The 23,169-nt window shown below is 41.6% G+C and overlaps 1 protein-coding gene across 1 annotated transcript in view; it reads right to left on the reverse strand.

Annotated features, from left to right (window-relative positions):
• Window positions 1-20,684, reverse strand: part of LOC121458235 (phospholipid-transporting ATPase FetA) — a gene marked incomplete at its 5' end in the record, with an annotated part of 81,098 nt that extends 60,414 nt beyond the window's left edge. Inside the window, 5 exons of the mRNA XM_041667340.1 lie at window positions 660-758; window positions 1,762-1,875; window positions 3,828-3,883; window positions 8,837-8,917; window positions 20,663-20,684. Coding sequence (XP_041523274.1) covers window positions 660-758; window positions 1,762-1,875; window positions 3,828-3,883; window positions 8,837-8,917; window positions 20,663-20,684 — 372 coding nt within the window. The remainder of the gene's footprint in view (window positions 1-659; window positions 759-1,761; window positions 1,876-3,827; window positions 3,884-8,836; window positions 8,918-20,662) is intronic.
• Window positions 20,685-23,169: the final 2,485 nt, after the last annotated feature.

The raw sequence follows: 23,169 nt of genomic DNA on the forward strand, positions 1-23,169 counted from the left end.
GCCATACTCTTAAACTTCGGTCCATAATCTGTCTTGACAAAAATCAGTCCTCTTTGAAGACACTACAAGGACAGCTTCCCAACCTACCCCCAGGTCAGTTTATCTTTCCAAGGCCAGGAAAAGAGGGGGTCTTTGATCACACCATAGGGCATTCTAAAACCAAAGATCTCCTAGCTGTGTATGTCAAATACAAGTAGCATTTGGAAAGAAAAAAAAAAAAGAATACTGGAGAGAAGGGGAATGTGGAGGGAGAGAAGAAAGGAGGAGCAGGAAAAAGAAGGAACGGACAGAAGGAAAGGGGGAGGGGATATGAAGTGGGAGGAGAGCCAGATGAAGAAAGATGGCAGCAAAGCCAGACAAAGCTAAAGGGGCCAAGGGTGGGGCTACTGAGAAGGGCTAAAAGTGGTGGAGCAGAGAAAAGCCTTGCACTGCCCCTTTCTGGCCAAGCAGAGACCAAGCAGAGTCACGGGCTTGTGGACATCTATCTGGGATAGATAAGGGAACAAGTATGAGAAACATATTTCTATTTAGCATTTCTCGGCACGAGGAAATGCTCTCGGCACGAGGAAACGCTCTCGGCACGAGGAAAGCTCTGGGAAGTCTTTCGGCCCACAGCCCAATTCCTAGGTCTAGTGAAGGAAGCCCAGAAGCTACTTCACCACATCATCGATGGCATCTTTCACTCCTGTTATGGCTAGCACCACGACCAGGGGTATCACAGTTGTATACCATGCCAGGGAGGAGATCTGAGGAATCAACTTTGAGAAGAAAATAGAGGGATCTTAGGTCAGAATCCTTAAGAATAACATACTCCCCCAAATTTCTTGCCACCACCATCATTGTCACCTCTCTGGGTTTATTACTATAGACCCAAAGGTCATAGCTTGTCTTCACCATTCTAACCTCCCTGCATCCCCAAATCCAGTAAACACTTCCCAAAAGAGGAAGAAAGGGATGCAAGTTGCCATTTCCATGTTGTGAATGTCTCTGCCTTAGTCCTAATGGCAGAGAGTCATTCTTCTCCAATAATGAAGGGAGGGTATTGGAAGGTAGAGTGTTTAGAGTTTACATGGCAAGGCTAGGGAGATGGCTCTCTGGTCAAAAGTACCGGATGCTCTTCTAGAGGACTCAGGTTCAACTCCCAGCACCATCCATCTATAATTCCAATTCTAGGGTTTCTGATGCCCCCTTCTGTGTGTACCAGGCATGCATACATGAACATACATGTAGGCAAATACCTATACATATACATAAAACTAAAATAACCTGAAAACAGTGGGCATGGGAAAACTATGCACTCACCCACATTTTCAGTACAAGGGAGGGTAAGATGATCTGTCCCCTTCTCTCAGCATGGGGCTACCCTACATGGATTCCTTTCCCTGTGCTGGCTCTCTTACATTCTGTACCATTCTTCTCCCTTGGTAAGTGTCAACTTCCTATCACAGAGGTTGGAATGAGATAGAGGAACAGGACTGTAGCCAGAGCTTGGGTAAAGACTCTGGTTTCTTATGAGCAAGCTGAACTGTGGCTATACAGTCATGATGAAGGAGCTCCCTCTCCATGGGACTCCAGAGGTTGTCTCCTTCATACAGAGACTTGCCTCACACTGATGACTCCTGACTTCTGCTACAATAGGGAACAGCCATCCATTTGTCAATGTCAAAATAAAGAGGCTATCTTCCAGTCTAGGTACTGATTATACAGCCTGACCCCCAGAGAAGAAAGGAAAACACTGGAAAATGTTTTAGCAGGCCATACCTGTAGGAACAGCAAAATAAGGAAATAAGCATTTGCGAGTCTCTGAAATTGTTCAAACAGGTTTATGGGCAGGAAGTTAAAAAAATTATATTTTGAGGTCTTGATGGAATTGTCCTGTAGGTAAAATACAAACAACAATAACAACAAAAGGCAAACACAAGTAGAAGAACCAGAAAGTGAGTTCAAAATTGGCTGACCTGTTTGTTCCCTCAATATTCAGGATACAATTATTGAATGTAGACTATATAGTAAACATTTAGCAAGAACTATGGGTACAGAAGTAAATGAGACAGGATAACAGCTAGAGAGAAAGAAAACTAACATTTGTGTAATTGTATTTAACTCTCATATCCATCATATATGGTGAATGATGCCATATTCATTTATAGATGAATGAACTAAATATCAGAGAAATTAAACACCTGTACAATGTCTCAAGGTGAGTAAGGGGCACAGTTAGAATCAAACTTAGGTCATCTGATATCCACAGCTTGTTTTCCTGTATCTCACTGCTTTGTTTTCCATACAGAGAAAGGGAAAGTCTGCTCCCAGTGCCACACTGTAAGCATGGTTAGTATCCAGAACCTCTAATTCAGAAGCCATAAATTGATATCCTGCAGGAACCACAAGCATATATGGTTATGTATTTTTCATATACTTAGAGTTAAATGTACACATGATTGTGCGTGTGTGTGTAGCTATAGATGTAGGAACAGCATGTAAGAGCACTGTTTGAAGAGGATGTGGTACACATGCCTGTAATTCTAGCACCTGGTAGGCTGAGGGAGGAGGATTTTGAGTTCAAGGCCAGCCTGGATTACATAGCAAGACTTTCTTTCAAAAGCTAAGCCAAACCAAGGAAAATAAAAACATTGTTTGTGACTAAGACTGAAAATTACCCAAAGGGTTATTTTAAGCCAAATCTAAAGAGAAAACTCTATATGACTGAAAAAAGAAAAGTAGAAAAGCTATTATGAAATTAGGACTCTGAAAGTATTAAGGTTTAGAGAGTGTAAAAATATAGAAAAGAGAATATATTCATATTTCCTTTATGTACACAAAAGGTACTAATGAGTACATGAGAAACTAACCATAGTAGTTCCCTATAAGGGAGTAGATGTGAGCAAAGATGGGCGCTGAAGCATAATTTTATATTTGCTATGTTATAAATTACTTCATAAATAAATAAATGAAAAATCAAATAGAAAATTGGGCAAAAATCATTAACACAGTTTTTTTAAATGCAAAAGCCTAATTAACAAAAAGATGATTAATTTCACTAAAAAATTTAAAAGAATTGATAGCAAATATCGTTTTTCATCTAAGAGCTGGCAAAGATGGAAGAGATTGATAATAAATAGCTTAATCCAGGCCTAGAAACTGCAAGGCTGCAATCCCAGGGTGTGGTAGAAAGCTAGCAAATTGGAGGCCACAAAAGAGACCCCTAGCTCAGAAAAACAACAACAATCAAAATTGGTTTGGCAAGAATATGAAGCAAGTGGTTTTCTATGGCCAGTAGACATATAAATAGATGTAATCTTTTCAGAAGGCAAGCTGGAAAATGTGTCACAGGTTTTTTGTTTTTCCTTTTAGGACTAGACAATTCACTTCCAGAAAGCTCATAATATATACAAAAACAGATGTGCCAACTGATACGCAGAATGAAGTTCACTCATTTATTATAGAAAAATACTGGAAGCGTTTTAAATGTTCACCAGCAGGAGGCTGACTGATATAAAGTGGGAAACAACACTGCTGGAGAGCAATGGAGCCAACACGCATGTTTTGTCACCACTGTCTAAGTGAGACAAAGAGAACTGGGGAAGTATTTGTGTGGAAAGCTAGAATAGTTCTTTTCTGGGAGTCACACATAAATACCAAACCTGAGACATAGTCTCCTGGCTTAATTTTGGCTTCTGAGCTCTCACTGTGCCATTCATTACAGAGGGGCTGAAGTTGGAATTTAGGCTACAGTCTCTACATCAATAATGAACTCTCTTCCTCTCAAAAGGAGAATGCCTGGAACAGTAAACCGCTTCTGAAATACTCAGGGACAGGAGACTTACCGGATAGTCAAAAATAGAGTTGAATTTTCTATCGTTGGCCATCAAAATTCTTTCTTCTTGAAAGAAAAAAAGAGAGGAATGGTCAGAAGCCCGGCCCTCACAGGCTAGCCTGCGGTGATGCGAGCTAGTGAACACTTCACTAGCTCCTCACACCGTCTTCTTAGGATCTCTGTTGTGAGACAATTTTGGGTGCTGGAAATGCATCTTGGTTAGTAGAGTGTACACCTCACAGGTAAGAAGCTCTCTTGGGGCTGGGGAGATGGCTCAGAGATTAAGGATAATGCCTGTTCCTCCAGAAGACCCGGGTTCACTTCCCAGCACCCACATGGCAGTTTACAACCTTCTGTACCCCCAGTTCCAGGGGATCTGATACCTTCACACCAATTCACATAAAAATAAAGTAAAAAAAAAAAAGAAGCTCTCTATCTGAGCCGCAGTTCTGCATCAACCAGGTATGATTGATGAAATATAGGCCAAAAGATCAGAATTCTATTCAAGGGCCTCTTCACCTACATATTGAGTTCAAAACTACTCTACATACTGAGTTCAAAACGACCCTGTCTCAAAATAAATAAAAAGTAAACAAAAAAATGGGATGTTATAGACAGGCAGTGGTGAGTTGGTGGTGCATACTTGTAATCTTAGCTGAGGCAGGAGGATATCTGGTTAGATGGAAGCCTGTGCTATATAATAAGGCCTTGCTTGACTCAAGGTACCTCCTACCACAAAAAGGGCTAGGACTATAACTCAAGTTATTTGGCCAGTATGCATGAGGCACTGAGTTTGGTCCCTAGCACCACATAAAACCAGGCATAGTGGCACACACTCAGGAAATGGAGACAGACAATCAGAAGTTCACAGCCATGCTCAGTTATATAATGAATATGAGGCTAACCTGGGCTCCATGAAATTCTAACTCTCTCACACACACACACACAATTAAACAGAAGGAGGAGGAGAAGAAGAAGAAGACGAAGAAGAAGAAAAAGAAGAAGAAGAGAGAGAAGTAGAAAAAAAGATTCAAGTGTTTCAGCTTTCTAGAGACAACAAAACAAGTATCTCTAGAGGAATCCATACATTAATCCTTCAAAAGCGCTGCCCTGATTATGTCCCATAGTCAACTACTAAATCTGGTCAGCTCCACATCTTGTCTTAGGGTAACTGAGACTTTTCACCTACAGTTGCTATAAGACTATCATGTGCCTGTGTCTGCGTTTTTACCTATGGCTCCTGGCTCCTGACTCCCTCCCTGAGGCAGCCCACAACATCGGCGTTTCTCTCCTCTAATACAGGTCATGAAACTCTAATCATCTACTACCTTTTGATCTTAGGTCTTGTTTGGATAAAGGCCTCACCCCAAACCCTGGCATCTATATATCCAAAGAGTCTGGAATGTGTGGATGGAAGTTCCATCCAAGCCCCCTTCCCTGGGAGTTGCATCAGTCCAGACTCTGCCCCTGAGAAAGCCCGCCAAACGGTGACCCTTCCCCAGAGATGCTCAGGAGTACTCCCACAGGCTATTTAAACTGCCCCCCCTCCCCGCCCCAGAAAACAAACATGTGGAATTCCGGTCTTTCTTTCCTCTCTGGAATGCTGGAAAGTATCTGGGAGCAGTTGTATCCATAAACCTGGGCTTTTTCTAATTTGGTCTGATTCAGATTTTTGCCCCAGAAGAGAGGCTTATCAGGGTGCAGAAACTTTTCAGGGCTTTCCATAAAGAAATTCCTTGACTCTTACCTAATGATAAGTAATAAGACCTTCTTTATTAGCCAGCCACACTAAACCTCATAGAAGAGAAAAATGGGAAGGAAAATGGGGAGGTGGAGAGGAAAGCAGAGAAAAATGTAGAGCTCAATAAAATAAAATAAAAAAAAAGACCTTCTTTACTCTGGAGGCAGGACTCCTGCACAGAGAGGCTGAGTAGAGTCTAGACAGGCCTTGTTGGGGTCTCCATACATACAGTCTAGTAGTAATCATGCACACGCAATACACGTCCATAAAACCTCACGGACAGGGTTCAGAGCTCATGGAAGCTGTAGAGGCCAGAAGGGAGGTGAACGAGAACGCATCCATGGGTTAGGAAGGTAGTATAATTTCAACTCCACAGGCTCGGTGTTCCTGTTCTTATGGTTTTTCTAGACCTTGTTGTTTGGAATAATTCCTAAGAACGAGCCTTTCTGCCGATGCAAATAATCCCTATCAGACCAAATTAAAAGACATCCAGGTTTAATTGGACATCTGCAATTTCGGGTGGACCCAGGGGAGAAACGGAGAGCCAATGAGACCATCGAAGAGGAAGAGGCAAGACCACGTGTTTAGTTTGGGGAGCAGTTTAAATAGCCTGTGGGAGTGGTCGTGACCTTTCCTGGGGAGGGGTCAAGGTTTGGTGGATTTCCTTTACCCTCCTTGGGGAGGTGGGTTTCCAAAGATGGATGCCGGGGCTGAGATTACACTTGTCGTGTGTGTGTGTGTGTGTGTGTGTGTGTGTGTGTGTGTTCATCTGGTATCAGGAGCTAATGAGTACCAGTCACAGGGCTCCCTCGGGGTTCAGGATGAAACTTTTTCCACAAGCGAAAACTGGTTTGTGAATGGAATCTGAGGGGTAGAACTAACTGACGAACTTTCCTGCAAGTTTCTTTATTCCTTGGGGAAAGAGGAAAGAAGGGAGAAGAAGAAGAAGAAAAAGCATAAGGGTATAAAGCACAGGGGGTGATCTCCACAAAGCTTTCAGTTTATGTAGGCGTGCAGACAAGTTAGCAATCCCATAGGCGGTAACTATAGTATCAAGCATGAATGTTCACAGAATCACAAGAAACCGTGGATCTTTACATCTCAGAGGGGCATGGCTGTGAAGTTCTCCTGCCACTGGGAGCACAGCCTTGGTTCTACTGACCAGTGGGCTTGATTTGCTTTAGCATCGAGCTGGCTGAGTTAAAAGGAATCTCTTCTGGGAACCTCTCTTTTGACTTCAGCAGAGTGCCCAAGTGAAAATTTTTCTCTAGTTTCAGCAAATCAGGCCTTTTTCCTGTTTAAACAGTTAATTTCCTGGGCTATGATCCTATGTTAGTTGAAACCAAGGTGAAGGGTAAATACAGAGTATTAGTAGCCTGTTCAGTCAGAGCAGACCAGTAGATTCCACCTTCCTGAGTCTGCTGTTAGAGCAGACACATTGCCTCCTATATGAGGCTCCTTACTTATCAGTGAGCACTGTCAATAACGAAGGTTTGTGGGGGACTATTGTAGATTTTGGCTATGAGAACAAGGACCTGACTGACTGAATCCTTTTCACACCGTGGCTTCATGGTGTGGGGGGAGGTATCTGGATGCCTTACAGGAAAAGTCAGTTTATACACTACTGGGATACTCTAGAAGGGAGAATGCCATGATTTCACAGATTTTTACAGAACAGACAGTGACTTAGTCCCTGCAGCTCTGCAAACATGGGCTACTCCAGGTGGATGTGTGCATATGCACTTCCCGTGGACAGTCCAGTAGAGCCATCAGCTGTACATTTACTGTATAATACCTGTGGGCTCACCACAGTCTGGCTCTTATTTGTATACTTTAAGATATTCTTTATATTAAGCAGTAAATTTAAGCATGATGTTTTCATAAATTGTAATGTTCTAACGAAGTAGTCAAGTCTGTGTGTGTGTTAGGGGAGGGGTGCTCATAAAAAAACACAACCAAAACCATTTATAGATCATCAGAAGCTCCAGAGGCCCGGACTTGTGACTGCCTTTAAGTGGGGACAGCTTGTGGGGCTCACTACTGTCTAGGTGGGGGCAGTATAAGGACTTGGACTCCGAGCTGGCAGCTGCTGCTCTGGAATGAAAGACCCATATCGCTGAGTATCACAGAAGCCTCAGTGTTGACTGTGTTAGGAGAGAAGAAGTTCCAACAAAATTGTCCAGTAATTTAAATTAATAATCATCACTGAGCTTCCATTGTGCAGAAGCTAGAATGATCCAGCTGGGTGGGGTGGGAAAGCTGAGGAAGACAGAGTCCCAGGCTTTAAAGGACTTTGTGTCAGAATGAATCTGCTACTACAACACCTGGTATTATCATCACATGAAAACAAGATGTGTTACACACTGTAAAAAATGTTGAGTCCGTTAAGATTATATATATAATACCAACATATATATTGGTGCCTCTCTATTTGTGGGATTTGGTTTCAGGTCTCCATGGATACTGAATTCATAAAACTCTTAGATAATATAGTATTTTCATGTAACCCTCCTTCAAATTTCACTTAATCTCAAGTAAACACTCAAATAAATTTAAACACCATTTAAATACTCATTAAACTATAGTATTTAGGGAATCATGAATTTTTGACAGGGCTCAGGAGGCCCTCTTTATGTCTTAGTGTTGTCAAAGGGAGCAAGTATCATCCTGACCATTTCCAGACTCCTAATCCTAGTAGGAAAAACAAGTGCAGAGACACACGTAAGCATATAGGGTTTGGGGGTGTGCCGGGTGGATGCAGTAGGATGTGGGAGTATACTGAAGGGAAAATGCCTGCATTTATTTAGACAGCACACAAAAGAACTCTCAAGGTCTTGTTAGCCTGCGTATTTACCAGGTGACCCAGAATTTAGGCTGAAGGTTGACTGTTGCAAAGCCTTCTACTTTTACTAACTACCAGGCTATGTCTCCATAGGATTTTTTTTCCCTCAGAGAGTAGGCCCTAACAGACACTCTGCCTCTTAATTGTACTGGGTTCACCTGGAAGCTTTTCTGGCTCTCTAAGAATCCCCTTGGTCCACTTTCACTTTCAACTACTTAAATTAGAACTCTCATATAGTAAAACTGGGGACTGTGTGCTTAGAAGCATGAAGTATGTTCTTCTGCAAAACATATTTCCTTTCTTGGTCATTTTCTTGGTAGGCTGCTACTTTGATTGGACAGCTGGCTGAGTCTGTCAGATACATTTGTGTGCAGCAATATGCACACACACACTTTTCAGAGGCAAAAGTAAGGATGTAAATTCTGAATTTACCTACCGTATTCACTTTGCTTGTCTTCGTTTTCCCTCTCATGTACAGACATTGCAGAGTAGTGCCAACTACAATTCCATGGGATCTCTGTAAGGAAACCAGAGGCCAGAATGAGGATTGTCCATGCTGATACTATCTCATCCTGACACGTGCTTAAGAAACTTGGAATTCCATTTCTGAAACCTCCGAAAGTCTACCTCTTACACACATGACTAGGTTTTAGGACTCACTGCATTTACCCTCATTATAAAGACAGTTTCAGATCCTGGGAAACGGGCCTCACTTCATGGCAAACAAGCTTATAGATGACTACATCTGTCAGAAAAATAATCATGAGAAACTGCTGGGTGATATCGCAGCACAGCTCTGGCTTACATCCTAATCTCCAGAGCGGAGGCTAACGTGGATTTCATCCAGTGGAGAGGAAAGACAACTCCAAAGGCTGTGGCACATTGCCCAACTTATAGTCACTCAGAAATCTTAATATTTCTTTTTTGTGCTAGTGTCTTGTTATGTAGTCTGGCTGGCCTTGAACTTTCAATCTTCTTGCCTTTGTCTTTAATATTTCTTTACTGAATAGTCTATAAATATTCATACCCTACATTTTCACTGTAGCTGATCTTAACATCTTACTGGTTCTCTCATCAGTCAAATAAAACAACTTCTTTCTCTTCAACACTAAAGATTGAAACCAGGGTCTCACACATGCTAGGCAGACACTTCCACTGAGCTCTGTCACCAGGCTTTATTTCTTCTCTTTATTCTTGCTAAGTTACCCAGGTTGACCCTGGGTGGACCCACAACAAGAACACCTGTCTGTCACATGGCAAAGACAGATGAACGACTTATTCTTGGGAGTAAAAAGGGTGCCACCCTATCAGTTTATCAGGGCGAATCAATACTGTGTGGCATATAGGAATATTAAGAAACACATCTAAGAACTTATCAGACACAGAACACCAAGAAAGACTGGAACTCCCTCCCCTGGATCCAACCAAGTGATGAATGCCTAGCTCTGCTCTGGTCTGACACCCATTGTGTGGCAATGACTGACAGGCAGAGAATACTTGTCTGTTCCTGGAGCTCCAGATTGGCCTCAGTTCCATCCCCAGCTGTTGACTTGGTGTACTCAAGCGTCTCTCTGTCCACCCGTTTGCCCACTCACAGGAACACATCTTTCTTGTTCTGACTGGTTCTGCTCCATCAGCAGGATTCCACTCTGTAGCCTTACTTTTAGCCAGGCTCTCCAGTAGGTCTCAGTAGCAGCTCCCTCCCAGTTCTATCCCAGACCAGAAGCCGTCTGCTTTTTTTGTTATCTTATCTACACAGATAGCATTTCTATCAACCTACTCTTGAAACATTTGCAACTCTGCTATAGCCTATCTTATAATTCTGTAAACCACATATATGCATAGATACTGTATGCTGCAAGATGTGTGAAATTCAATTTAATATTAGTAATTAAGATCAGAATGAAAGAATGTGCCTTGGTCTCTGCCACATCACCAAGGTAGGGGGGATTGTCTGGGAAATCAGTCACTGAAACCACTGAAGCTTGTGGATTTATCGCTATTTAGTAAACTCTGGAATTGTAGGAAAACAATGGCTTTTCTATGTTTCTTGCATAGTGAATTATCAAAATCAAAGCCAAGCAAAAGGTACACATCTGGGTAACACTCCTAATGAATATTTGAGTGATACACTGAGTTCATGTCTTTAAGGGCAGTAAGCACATTTCTATGTGTAGACCAATATAGTTCTGCAAGTCGACTGTTTTTCAGAGAACAATCTTGTATCTAAAATGCTTTGAAGACAAACATTTGTATACAAGAAATCAACTTTTATGATAAGACAACATGCATTTTAAACAGAGATATGCAAATCAAAGTACTCTGAGATTTCATCTTACACCTGTCAAAATGGCTAAGATCAAAAACATAATTGATAGCTCACGTTGGAAAGGATGTGTAAGAAGGACATTCTTCCACTGCTAGTGGGAGTGCAAACTTGTACAGCTACTTTGGAAATCAATATGGCAGTTTCTCAGAAAATTGGGAATCTATCTACCTGAAGACACAGCTATACCACATCTGGGCATATTATCCAAAGGACATTCCACCACACCACAAGGCCACTTGCTCAACTATGTCCATAACAGTTTTATTCATAATAGCCAGAAGCTGGAAACAACCTATATGACCCTCAACCAAAGAATGGATTAAAAAAACAAACACGGTACATTTATACAACAGAGTTTTAATCAGATGTTAAAAAAACAATAAAATTTGCAGGCAAATGGATGAAACTAGAAAAAAGTCATCTTGAATGAAGTAACCCCGACCCAGAAAGACAAACATGGTGTATTGGTTGGTTTTGTATGCCAACTTGATATAAGCTAGAATCATCAGAGAGGCAGAGACCTCAGCTGAGGAAATGCTTCCTTGAGATCCAGCTGTAAGGCATTTTCTCAATTACTGATCCATGAGAGAGGGCCCAGTCCATTGAGGGTGGTACCATCCCTGGGCTGGTGGTCCTGGGTTCTATAAGAAAGCAGGCTGAGGACGCCAGGGGAAGCAAGCCAGTAAGCAGCTCCCCTCAGTGGCATCTGCATCAGCTCCTGCCTCCGGGATCCTGCCCTGTTTGAGTTTCTGTCCTGACTTCCTTCAGTGATGGACAGCAATGCTGAAGTGAAAGTCCATTAAACCCTCTCCTCCCCAACTTGCTTTTGGTCATGGTGTTTCATCGCAGCAATAGAAACCCTAAGACACATGGTAAATACACACTTAAAAGTGTGTTTTAGCTGTAAAGGATAACCATGCTACAACCCACAGACCCAAAGAAGCTAAGTAACAAGGAGAGCTCAAAGGGGACGCTTGGATCTCCCTGGGAGGGGGAAATAAAATAGATTTCAAGGGCACAGTGGGGATGGGACCAGAGAGGATCAGGTGGGGGTGGGGGAGGAGTACTGGAAGAGACAACTGGAAAAAGGGTGCATTTGGGGTGAGGCAGAAACCTAGTGCAATGGAAACTCCCAGGAATCTACAAGGTGGCCCCAACTAAGACGCCTAGCTATTGGGCATACATAGTCTGACTGGCCGTCTCTTCTAACCAGGCAAGACTTCCATTGGAGGGACTGGGACACCAATCCAGCCACATAGTCTTCAACCTACAACTTGTCCTGACTACAAGATGTGCTGGGGTAAAGGTGGTGCAGAAATTGTGGGAGTGACCAACCAGTAACTGGTCTAGTCTGAGACCCTTGCCATGAGAGGGAGCCCAACCCTGGGATAGAACCAAACACCACTGGCATCAAAAAAGTCCTCAGAATGATACCTAATGATATTCTGCTATACTCATAGACTGGTGCCTAGCCCAACTGTCATCAGAGAGACTTCACCAACTAACTGATGGAAACAGATGCAGAAAGCCACAGCCAAACATTAGGCAGAGCTCAGGGAATCCTGCAAAAGAGGGGGAGAAAGGATTGTAGGAGCCAGAGGGGTCAAGGACACCATAAGAAAACCCACAGAATCAACTAACCTGGGCTTATAGGGCCTCACAGAGACTCAACCAACAACCAGGGAGCCTGCATGGGACTGACGTAGACACTCTGTATATATGTTATAGTTGTGAAGCTTGGTCCTCTTGTGGGACTCCTAACAGTGGGAACAGGATCTGTCTATGACTCTTTTGATGGCTTTTGGAACCCTACTCCTCATATATTGGGCTGCTTTGTTCAGCCTTAATATGAGGGAGGTGCCTCATCTTACTGCAACTTGATGTACCATGTTTGGTTGATATCCAAAGGAGGCCTGCCTTCTAAATAGAAAAGGAGAAGGAGTGGATGGATGGAAGGGGCAAAGGGGAGGTATAGGGGAAGTACGGGGAGGAGAGGAGGGAGGGAAACTGCAGTCAGGATATAAAAAAATTAATAATAATAAAATTATTTTTAAAAGCTTTAAAATTGTTTGCGTGTGTGTGTGTGTGTGTGTGTGTGTGTGTGTGTGTTCATACGCCATGTGAGTACAGTGCCCCCAGAGGTCAGAGAGGGAACTAGATTCCCTGGATCTGGAGTTGTAGGCAGTCTAGGTTCTTTGGAAGAGCAACAAATGCTCTTAACTATGTGTAACCCCTATTCACCTAAGAAAATTTTAGATGACCCTAATGTGTTAGTATATAAAATAAGTATACAAATCAAATATTTATTGAGAATAAATCATAAGAAAAGTTATTTTTAAATCATTTTTGGTTAAATACATAATTGTATGATTTATTAAAGATGAATACAAAATCATCATGCTAATGAAGTAATAGCCTTATTTTTCCATAAGGAATTAATTTTTGGCTCAATATATGATACTGCAAGATACAGAATACCTTCAAAACTTTTCAGAGTCTATCAATATTTTGATTTTATAATTGTAAATGATGAGAATGACACTTTACATAAATATATAATACAAAAGAGCAGAAGTAAGCTTGGGCCAAGAAGAAGAAGGACCATTTCAAAAATTATTGGAAATTCTGGCCTACTCCCAAGAAAAAATTTAAGGCATCAACTTAAACCTTTTTTTTTTCCAGACAGGATCTCACTATGTAGCCTTGGCTAATCTGAAACTCACTATGTAAATCAGGCTGGACTCAGATTCACAGAGATCCACCTGCTTCTACCTCTATAGTATGCCATCACACTCAGCTCAAACAGCAACTTTTAAAATCAGACATTCTAGATCAATGAGATGCCTCAGTGGGTAAAAATACTTGCCATACAGACCTGAAAATCTGAAACTCCCAAATCCCGCCGTGGAAGGAGAGAACCAACCCCTGAATGTTGTCCTCTGACCTCCACATATGTGCTATGACAACTGAAAAACATGCAAACACATGCACAAACACAAACACACATACTATTAAAGTATTTCTAAAATAGCCAGGTGGTGGTGACACACACCTTTAATCCTAGCACTTGGGGGGCAGAGGCAGGCAGATCTCTGTGAGTTTGAGACCAGCCTGGTCTACAGAGCTAGTTCCAGGGCAGCCAGGAATACACAGAGAAAGCAAAAAAGCAAAAAAGAAAACATAAAAAAATTCTAAAATCAAATATTATAACACAATACAACCTAAAAATATACTAATTTGAAACTTACATGCTCGGGAAAGATGATCAAATTCATTTATTATTAGCTTACAAAGAACTGGATTTCATTAAGACATTTTAAAAACACCGGATTCTTCCCATTCCTCCTCCCTCCATCATGTTGTTCCACCCTTGTATCATCTTTTTTCCATGTTCATATCATGTGACCTTTTGTCCTCACCTCCCTTCTTCAACATCTACTTTTCTTTGTTTGGTCTATCTAGTTTTATAGTCTACACTCACTCTTAAATCCCAAATATTAGAAAGAATGAGCTGTTTGTCTTTCCGAGACCTCACTTAATATAATACTTCCCAGTTTCATCTATTTTCCTGCAATTTTACTCATCTTTACAGCGGAGAAAACTTCCATGGTGCATCTATGCCATTCTCATCATCCATTCTGCAGTTGATGGCCACCTAGACTGGATCCATCTCCTTGCTATTGTCAACAGTGCAGCAATAAACACTGGTTTGGAAATACTTCTGTGGTAGGATATGGAGTTCTTTAGGTTTGTGCCCAGGAGTAGTAGACTTGAGTCATATGGTGGTCTGATTTTTAATTAAAAAATTAAGACTACCATTACTATGTGAGGGCACATGACGTGTGTGTGAGAGAGAGACAAAGAGACAGAGAGAGACAGAGAGAGAGAGAGAGAGAGAGAGAGAGAGAGAGGGGGGAGAGAGAGAGAGAGGGAGAGAGAGAGAGAGGGAGAGAGAGAGAGAGGACAGAGACAGAGAGAAGATCAGAGGATAACTTGTGGAGTCCATTCTCTCCTTCCACATTTATGTGGTTCCTGGGGATCAAACTCTGATCATCATTTATATGCAGTGAATGTTTCTATCCACCAAGTCTTTGCATAAGCCCTATTTTTAAATTTTTTGATTGCCCTTCATATTGATTCCCACAGTGGTTACAGTAGCTTACATTTCTTTTTATTTTTTTATTTTTCCATTCAAAAATTTACACTTCCTCCCCTCCTCACATTCCGCTTTTGCTTCCCTACTCACCCTCCTCTCTCCTCCTCCCTCCTTAAGAGAGAGCAGGGAAGTCCAAGGCCCTCCTCCCACCATCCAGGACTAGGAAGGTATGCATTCAAATAGACTAGGGTCCCAAAAAGCCAGTACATGCAGTAGAAACAGGTCCCAGTGCCATTATCGATGGCTTCTCAGTCCACCCCCATTGGCAGCCACATTCAGAGAGTCCGGTTTGATACATTTCTACCAGCAATGGATAAGAATTCCTCTTTCCCAAAAGTCTTGCAAGTATTTATTATATTTTCTTGATCATAGCCATTCTGAATGGGGTAAAATGGAATTTCAAAGTAATTTAATTTACATTTCTCCGATGACAAAAATTCATATGTAAGGCTGTCAATCCTAGAGTTAACCTTCTGCCTAACATTCCCTTGAATATTGTGCCCCTGAAAACTTAAAAGGCAATGATTCTTGTCTGACTACTCCCTTCTAGGTGAGAATGTTATTATAATGGGGTCAGGGAGTTCCATTGACTCTGTGAAGGGCCAATCCAGGAACATTCTAGAAAAAAACTGTTTAGCATTTACTGAATATACATATATATGAAAATGTGCCATAGTAACATATGGGGGTCATAGGACAATTTGCAGGAAATGGTTCCTTTCTTCCATCACAAGGGATCCAGGTATCAAACTCAGGTTTTCAGGTTTGATAACAAGTGCCTTTACCCACTGAGCCAACTATCCAGGGGTGTTCTACAGAAGGAGGTGGTCATGGCAGTGAAGATTTGGTATCCCTTCTCAGCATCATTCGGTGGTTTAGCTCTTGTAGACCAGGCTGGCCTCAAACTCCCAGAGATCCGCCTGCCTCTGCCTCCCGAGTGCTGGGATTAAAGGCGTGCGCCACCACTGCCCAGCCTTAGTGTAGAATCTTATCTGGAGTCGAAGGTGACCATGTACAACACCAAACATTAGGGAGGACTCCACTTTCCTCTGGTGTCAAAGTCAGTAACAGTCTATGTTCCTGTGCTCCCGATGGAAATCATCCACATGGGACACTGTAGTAGAACAAGCAGCCAAAAGTTCACATGCACAAGCATGGAAGCAGGAATGTGCTCTTTAAACAGAGAGGGAGAGCTGAGCACCAACAGCTACTGTGGTATCTTAGATACCAGCCAAAAACCTTAGTGGTTTCCATGTGTTACCTAGCGAAGTCATCAACAATCATCTAAGATGCTTGGATTTGTACCCAAACTACTCATGTCCTTTTCTCTTCCACTATTTATCTTCATGCAAACTAGTCTGTTACCCACATTCTCCTCATCTGTGCACTCTTCATATTGTCACTTCTAAAAGTATTGCCTTCTCCATCTTATAATCCTCCACAGGCAGAGGCAGGTGGATTTCTGTGAGTTCGAGAGAAATCCTGACTCAGGACAAAAAAAAAAAAAAAAAAAAAGGGGGGGGGCGATTCCTTCAAAGCTATCTTACAAAGGCCAGTGCAAATTCTGGGAACTTCCAACATACAAAATACTTTACCCTTCCAACTCCCACAATATTTTGATTTTATTCTCCAAAACAAGCCATTGCTCTGTGTGTTATAATTTTTTTTATTTCATCTTCTTCTTTACCAGTCTAGTAACTGGAACTGTATTCATTCCTGTCTTCTAAATAGGGGTAAATAGGGGAGAAGTTTTTGTTTTTGCTTTATTTTGTTTTTTAAGGAAATGGACTCAGGAGTGAACACAGGGTGGGGCAGGATGGTTCTGTGAGTACAAAGCCCTTGCTACATGAGCCTGGTCTCTACAATCCACAGTAGAAGGAACGCTAATTTCTAAAAGTTGTCCTTTGATCTTCATACTCATGCACATAGACATACAAATAATAAATGACATGATATTTTAAAAGAAGAGTGAACAGAAACACGAGGTAGGTTTACTTAAAATACCAGTTCAAGGAAACTCTCCCTGAAACACACTCATAACATGATGTCTCCTGCTGATAAATTCCTCAAGACAATTGCTACAAAGAACACAAGCACATTATCTGTCTGATGCTGAAAATCAGCTCTGGGACCTGTATGTCTCTCAGCTAAAAGTAATCCAAAGGCACATTATCCTTAGCTGCCCTACTTCATTAGAGACAATGTGGTAGCCACAGAGTGAGGTGCTCCTGTGACCAACTTAATCTAGGCCCCTCCACTGGGGGCCCTGGGCCTCACATGGTCCTTCACAGTAAAAAGCAACACATTTCTAACGGGTCTAAGTCAAATGTCCACGAGGAAATCAAACTGAGCATGCTAAAATTAAAGTACGTCTTATGTTTTTTGTTTTTTAAAAAATTCAAAATTGCCTTCCAAATGGGCATGGCAATATACCCCTATAATCCTTGTACTCAAGAGATAGAGGCAGGAGATTTCTGTGGGGTTGAGGTCAGCTGGGTCTATGCAGAGTGTTTCAGGCCAGTTAGGTCTGTCTACCCAGTGAATCCCTGTCTCAAACATAGCAAAACACTGAATTGCCTTCTATCCCCACCAAGGATGCCTGGCCTAGGAGTCATTCTAGATCTCTGATAACCTTTTATGATCACTCTGATTCTGGAAATTGCAAAATTTCAAAATTAGAAGGGCACTGGGAGCTATCTACTTCACCCACCCACCCTGAGTAGTTTTTCCTCTATGTCCGGCTGGTTTAAACACTTTCAGTGAAAATAAATCTCTCCAGACAACTTTTCCATTTTCAGTCAGCTCTGTTTATAAATTCACTTATGCATTTTTGATCTTAGCCATTCTGACAGGTGTAAGATGGTATCTCAGAGTTGTTTCGATTTGCATTTCCCTGATAGCTAAGGATGTTGAACATTTCCTTATTCCTTAAGTATCTTTCAGCCATTTGAGATTCTTCTGTTGAGAATTCTCTGTTTAGTTCTGTACCTCATTTTTAAATTGGGTTATTTGGAATTTTGATGTCTAATTTCTTGAGTTTTTTTTTTATTTTTATTTTTTTGGATTTTTGAGACAGGGTTTCTCCGTAGCTTTTGGTTCCTGTCTTGGAACTAGCTCTTGTAGACCAGGCTGGCCTCAAACTCACAGAGATCCGCCTGCCTCTGCCTCCCGGTGCTGGGATTAAAGGCGTGCGCCACCACCGCCCGGCTCTTGAGTTCTTTATATATTTTGGAGATCAGTCCTCTGTCTGATGTGGGATTGGTGAAGATCTTTTCCCACTCAGTAGGCTGCCTTTTTGTCTTATTGACTGTGTCCTTTGCTTTACAGAAGCTTCTCAGTTTCAGGAGGTCCCATTTATTTATTGTTTCTCTCAGTGTCTGTGCTGCTGGGGTTATATTTAGGAAGTGGTCTCTTGTGCCCATGCATTGAAGGCTACTTCCACTTTCTCTACTATTAGATTTAATGTAGTCAGATTTATATTGCGGTCTTTAATCCATTTGGACATGGAGTTTTGTGCATGAGGATAGATATGGATCTATTTGCATTCTTCTACATGTTGACCTCCAGTTATGCCAGCACCATTGTTGAAGATGCTTTCTTTTTTCCATTGTATAATTTTAGCTTCTTTGTCAAAAATCAGGTGTTCACAGGTGTGTGGAGGGTGCCTGAACTGGCCTTGCCCTTAGTCAGACTGATTAATATCTTAAATATCAACATAGAACCTTCATTCAGCAACTGATGGAAACAAAGGCAGAGACCCACATCGGAGCACTGAACTGAGCTTCCAAAGTCCAGTTGAAGAGTGGAAGGAATGAGAATATGAGAAAAGTGGTCAAGACCATGATGGGTACACCCACTGAAACAGTTTACCTGAACTAATGGGAGCTCACCAACTCCAGCCAGACTGGGAAGGAACCAGCATAGGTCCAAACTCATCCCTCTGAATGTGGTTGACAGTTGCATGGCTTGGGCAGACTGAGGGGCCACTGGCAATGGCACCAGGATTTATCCCTACTGCATGTGCTGGCTTTTTGGGAACCTATTCTCTTTGGATGGACACCGTGCTCAGCCTAGATATATTAGGGAGGGCCTTGAACCTTCCCCAAAGCAATGTGCCTTACCCACTCTGAGGAGTGGATCTGAGTATGGAGTAAGTGTAGGGAATGGGAGGAGGGAAGGGAGTGGTAACTTGGATTGGGTATGTATAATGAAATTTAAAGATTTAAGTAATTTTTTTAATAATAAAAATTTCAAAAAGAAAAATAAATTCCTTTATACATACACTTTCTCTGGACTCTTAGAAAACACAGAAGGCTAGAAAGGACCAATAATTAGGTTTGTCTAAACTGATCTTGAGTTCTCCCCAGCTGGCCAGCACTAAAACAAACAAAGCACCTATCCCTTGAATGTGGTACTTGAAATGGTGTTCAGTCTGTCTCCTCTATGGTTATCTTCCATCAGGAGATAGCAACTGGTTTGTGAATTATGCTCCTGAAACCTAATATTTGGTCTATCCGTCTACTTACTACATGGGCAGCCAACAAAACAACAAAACACGAGCACTTTACTTTTCCCTAACACTAATCTTGAACATCCTAGCTTTCCTGTTTGCCCTAATTCTCAAATGCACTATACTCCATGTTGTTCATCCTCAAACTCTTTCAGGAATTTATCTTCTCCAGAATGTCTCTCAGAGATTTCCAATAACTTCTCTTATATTCTCCCCTTTTCTTTCAATTCAAGTCCAACAAAGGGCCAAATGGCTGGGCTTATCCAGAGACACACTGTCTAAGCAAGAGATGGTCCAATAATTTCCATTAAACTGATACCTTCAACAATAATCTGCTGGGCTACTGTTGTCTCCTTTAAAGGCTCAAAGATTAGAAACATACTCACCTTAAGCTTTGTTACCAAGGTTATCATAGTATGGCTTTCTGATTACAAATCTTCAGGATTAAATTACTTATCGACCTATTTCAACTCCTTAGTTAAACATTACTCTTACTGGCCTCTAAAAAGAACACTTAAACACTACTCTCATGTATAAACTAATATCATCAGGGGTTATAACTAAACTCATTAAAAACCTCAAGTTCAATTTTATAAATTTTCCCCCTTGACTCTACAGAAAAAGTAGTTCCAGGCAAGGTCAGAGGCAAATCAAGTTTGAATCCTTGTCAAGTTTCTTGCAGTTCTATTTTTGTACTTTGTTTTTGAGACAATGTCTCTCGTAACTCAAGTTGGTCTAGAACTCACTACCTACTCAGGTTAACCTTGGGTTCTTTATCATCCTTCCTCCAGCTCCCAAATTCTGGGCTTAGAAATGTCACCACACACAGTAGTAAGCTATGTAATTCCCCCCATTTCGGTGACCTGGTGGTTGGACCTAGGGCACTGTGCATGCTAGGCGGGCCTCCTATCACTGAGAAGATACTTCTTTAGCCAATGCAGATCCCAATTTGTAAGGTGCTTCTAGGAGGACACCTGTTCGTTGCTTTACAAATGAGGTAGCGGCACACACTTGGAAGGTGGAGACAGGAGGGTCTCTGTGAGTTCAAGGCCAGCCTGGTCTACAGCGTGAGTTCCAGGACAGGCTCCAAAGCTACGGAGAAACCTTGTTTTGAAAAAGCAAACCAAACCAAACAAACAAAGAAAAACAAAAAGCAAATGTCCCAAAAGCACAAGCTGTGTGAGTGGAACGTGGTACAGTGCAGGACTAGGCAGATACTAGTACTGCTTGTGAACTCTACCTCAACTAATATGAGCTGAGTACTTACCTGAAATAAAAACTTTTATGTATTTCATCTCAGAGAAACACCACCTAAGAATGAAACAAAAACTGCTTGTCAAGGAGCTGGCATCCTGATGCTATAATACCTACCACTCATTAACAATGTAGTGTGATGGACACTCTACTCAGTGCTTTATGGAGGTTATCTTTTTATTTTAAAATTATGTGCCCATGTTTGTGTGGGAGTAAATGTACCTGAATGCAGGCAGCTGTGGAGGCCGGAACAGGGTGTCAGACTCCCTGAAACTGGAGTTGCATTAGACTGTGGGTGCTGGGAACTGAACTTGCGTCTTCTGGAAGAGCAGCAAGTACACTCTTCTGCTGAGCTATTTCTACAGCCCCTCTCACTTTGTTTTTGAGACTTGGTTTCATTATGCTGCACCATGACCTTGAACTCAAAATCTTCTGCCTCAGCCTGCTGAATAGCTAGAATTACAGGCATATGCAGCACCCAGCTCATGATTAAAAAAACGAACAAACAGATAAAAAACTCAAAGCACATCATGCAACCAAGACTAATCAATTCAAGGAATCAGTATTATCTAATATCAAGAGATTCCAATGTGTATTCAAAGCTGAGGACCATTAATACATTAATTAAGTACATTAATACTTCCTCATATGAGATAAAAGGAACCCAAAACCTAAATAATTTAAAAGTGATCAAGGCTCACTGAATGAAAGAAGAGGTGATTCCTTAGTAAATGATTAAAAACCCCTGATGTCAGAAGTTTAGGCTCCTGTAGAACTTTTCAATGACTTCTTAGCTTTTCTCCCATTAAAAGCCGAAGTCACTATAATGTGCAATAGGCCCCAGGGGGATACTTTATCTTTCCCTTCATTCAGTCAGTTCATCTACACTTTGAGACCTTGGCTAGAGAAGGAGCTATCCAGGCATGTAAGAAAGGACCCAATATAAAGTGGGGATCCAGAGGATCAAGGCTCGATGCTGGGCACTTTCATTACATCACAGAATCTTCACAACAACTCTTCAACAAAGGTGTCAGCATCTTCATACACAGATAAGTACACTGAACCTTGCAGTATTTTCACATAGGGGACACTATACTATTTGGAAAGTATCTATAATGATGGTTTGCTCCTGGAGAAAATGTTTGCTATTTCTTTTCCCATCCTCCAACTCATCTGTCCTGGTCTGGAAAGCTGACGTTTATGAAGTATATACCCCATACTCTCTTGGCTCTAGACTGCCATTTAGGTCTTAGCAATGAAAAGCACTAGCTGGCAATTGAAGGACAAGGGAAACATTAGGGTATTTATTCCTCTGCACCTTGCTCAAGTCCCTGCAGTGGTTTCTCACCACTTAGGATCATAGCTGTCAGGGAGCCTCTTCTCCCAGAGCTGTAGCTCTAGCTTGACTCCAGGATAAACAGTCCTTTCCTTTGATCCTTTTACCCTTAGGAGAGCTTCTGTTGCTATTCCTCTTGTGTTTACTCCTTGCCAGTCCCTTTATTACTGACCAGGCCCTTAAGTTAAATCTTTATGATTGTATCAACTGCCTTTCTGCCAAGACTCTGACTGCTACATTAGAAAAATAATACATGAGGGCTGGGCTGGAGAGATGGCTCATTGGTTAAGAGCATGTACTGCTTTTACAAGACCAGAGTTTGATTCCCAGAACCTATATCAGGCTATAACAACTGTCTATAACTCCAGCTTCAGGGGGATATGACAATTTTGGCCTCAGTGGACACAGACCCACACAAATAATTAAAATTTAACTCTTTTTTAAAAATAGGACAAAAAGGATGAATGCTCCACTCCTTTGAACTTCCACTCAACTTCCAAGTACATGCAGGAGTCTCTTCCCTTTTTTCTACTCCAAAGTCTCCATCCTTCCCAATCTACCTAGTCTTCCATGAAGTCTCTCTCAGCACTCTACCACCAAACCATGGTACCTCTGTTAGTATTGTGCTGAATTTAGTGTGACTTTAGTACTTGTCCTTATGGGTCTCTAACTGTTCAGCTTTTTCAACAGGGACATTGTAGGAAGACAACACATTAAGTTAGGGAAGCTCAACTGTAAAGAACATGTGAGGTCACTTTACCTCCTTATTTCACAGATGAGGATATCTGGGTTGACACACAAAATTTCTTGTCATAGCTACATAGCAGCAGAGTTAAGTCTAGAATTTAGATTTTTCCTGCCTCCTCAATGTGATGTTGAGACTGCACTACATGCTTAGTAGGCAATTGATATGCTGACGACCACCCCTAAATTTATAAGGGTTATCTGTCTTTTATTCGATGTTAGTGTCTATGTCTAGATAATACCAGACATATAGTAATTATTCAACAAATATAATCTTCTTGAACCTGTGACTAAACAAGACAAATTCCATAGAAGCTAATTTATCAGAACACAGAGGATTCTGCATAATGTTTCTTTATTCACATAGAGAAAATGTATAGTTTTCTAAGTGTTCTTATGTACATGAGCCCATTTCACCCCTCTGAGTTAGATATGGAAGA

This window comes from Microtus oregoni, unplaced genomic scaffold (genome assembly GCF_018167655.1).
Source record: "Microtus oregoni isolate MIOR12 unplaced genomic scaffold, Mior012 000017F_ref0000208, whole genome shotgun sequence".
Taxonomy (NCBI): domain Eukaryota; kingdom Metazoa; phylum Chordata; class Mammalia; order Rodentia; family Cricetidae; genus Microtus; species Microtus oregoni.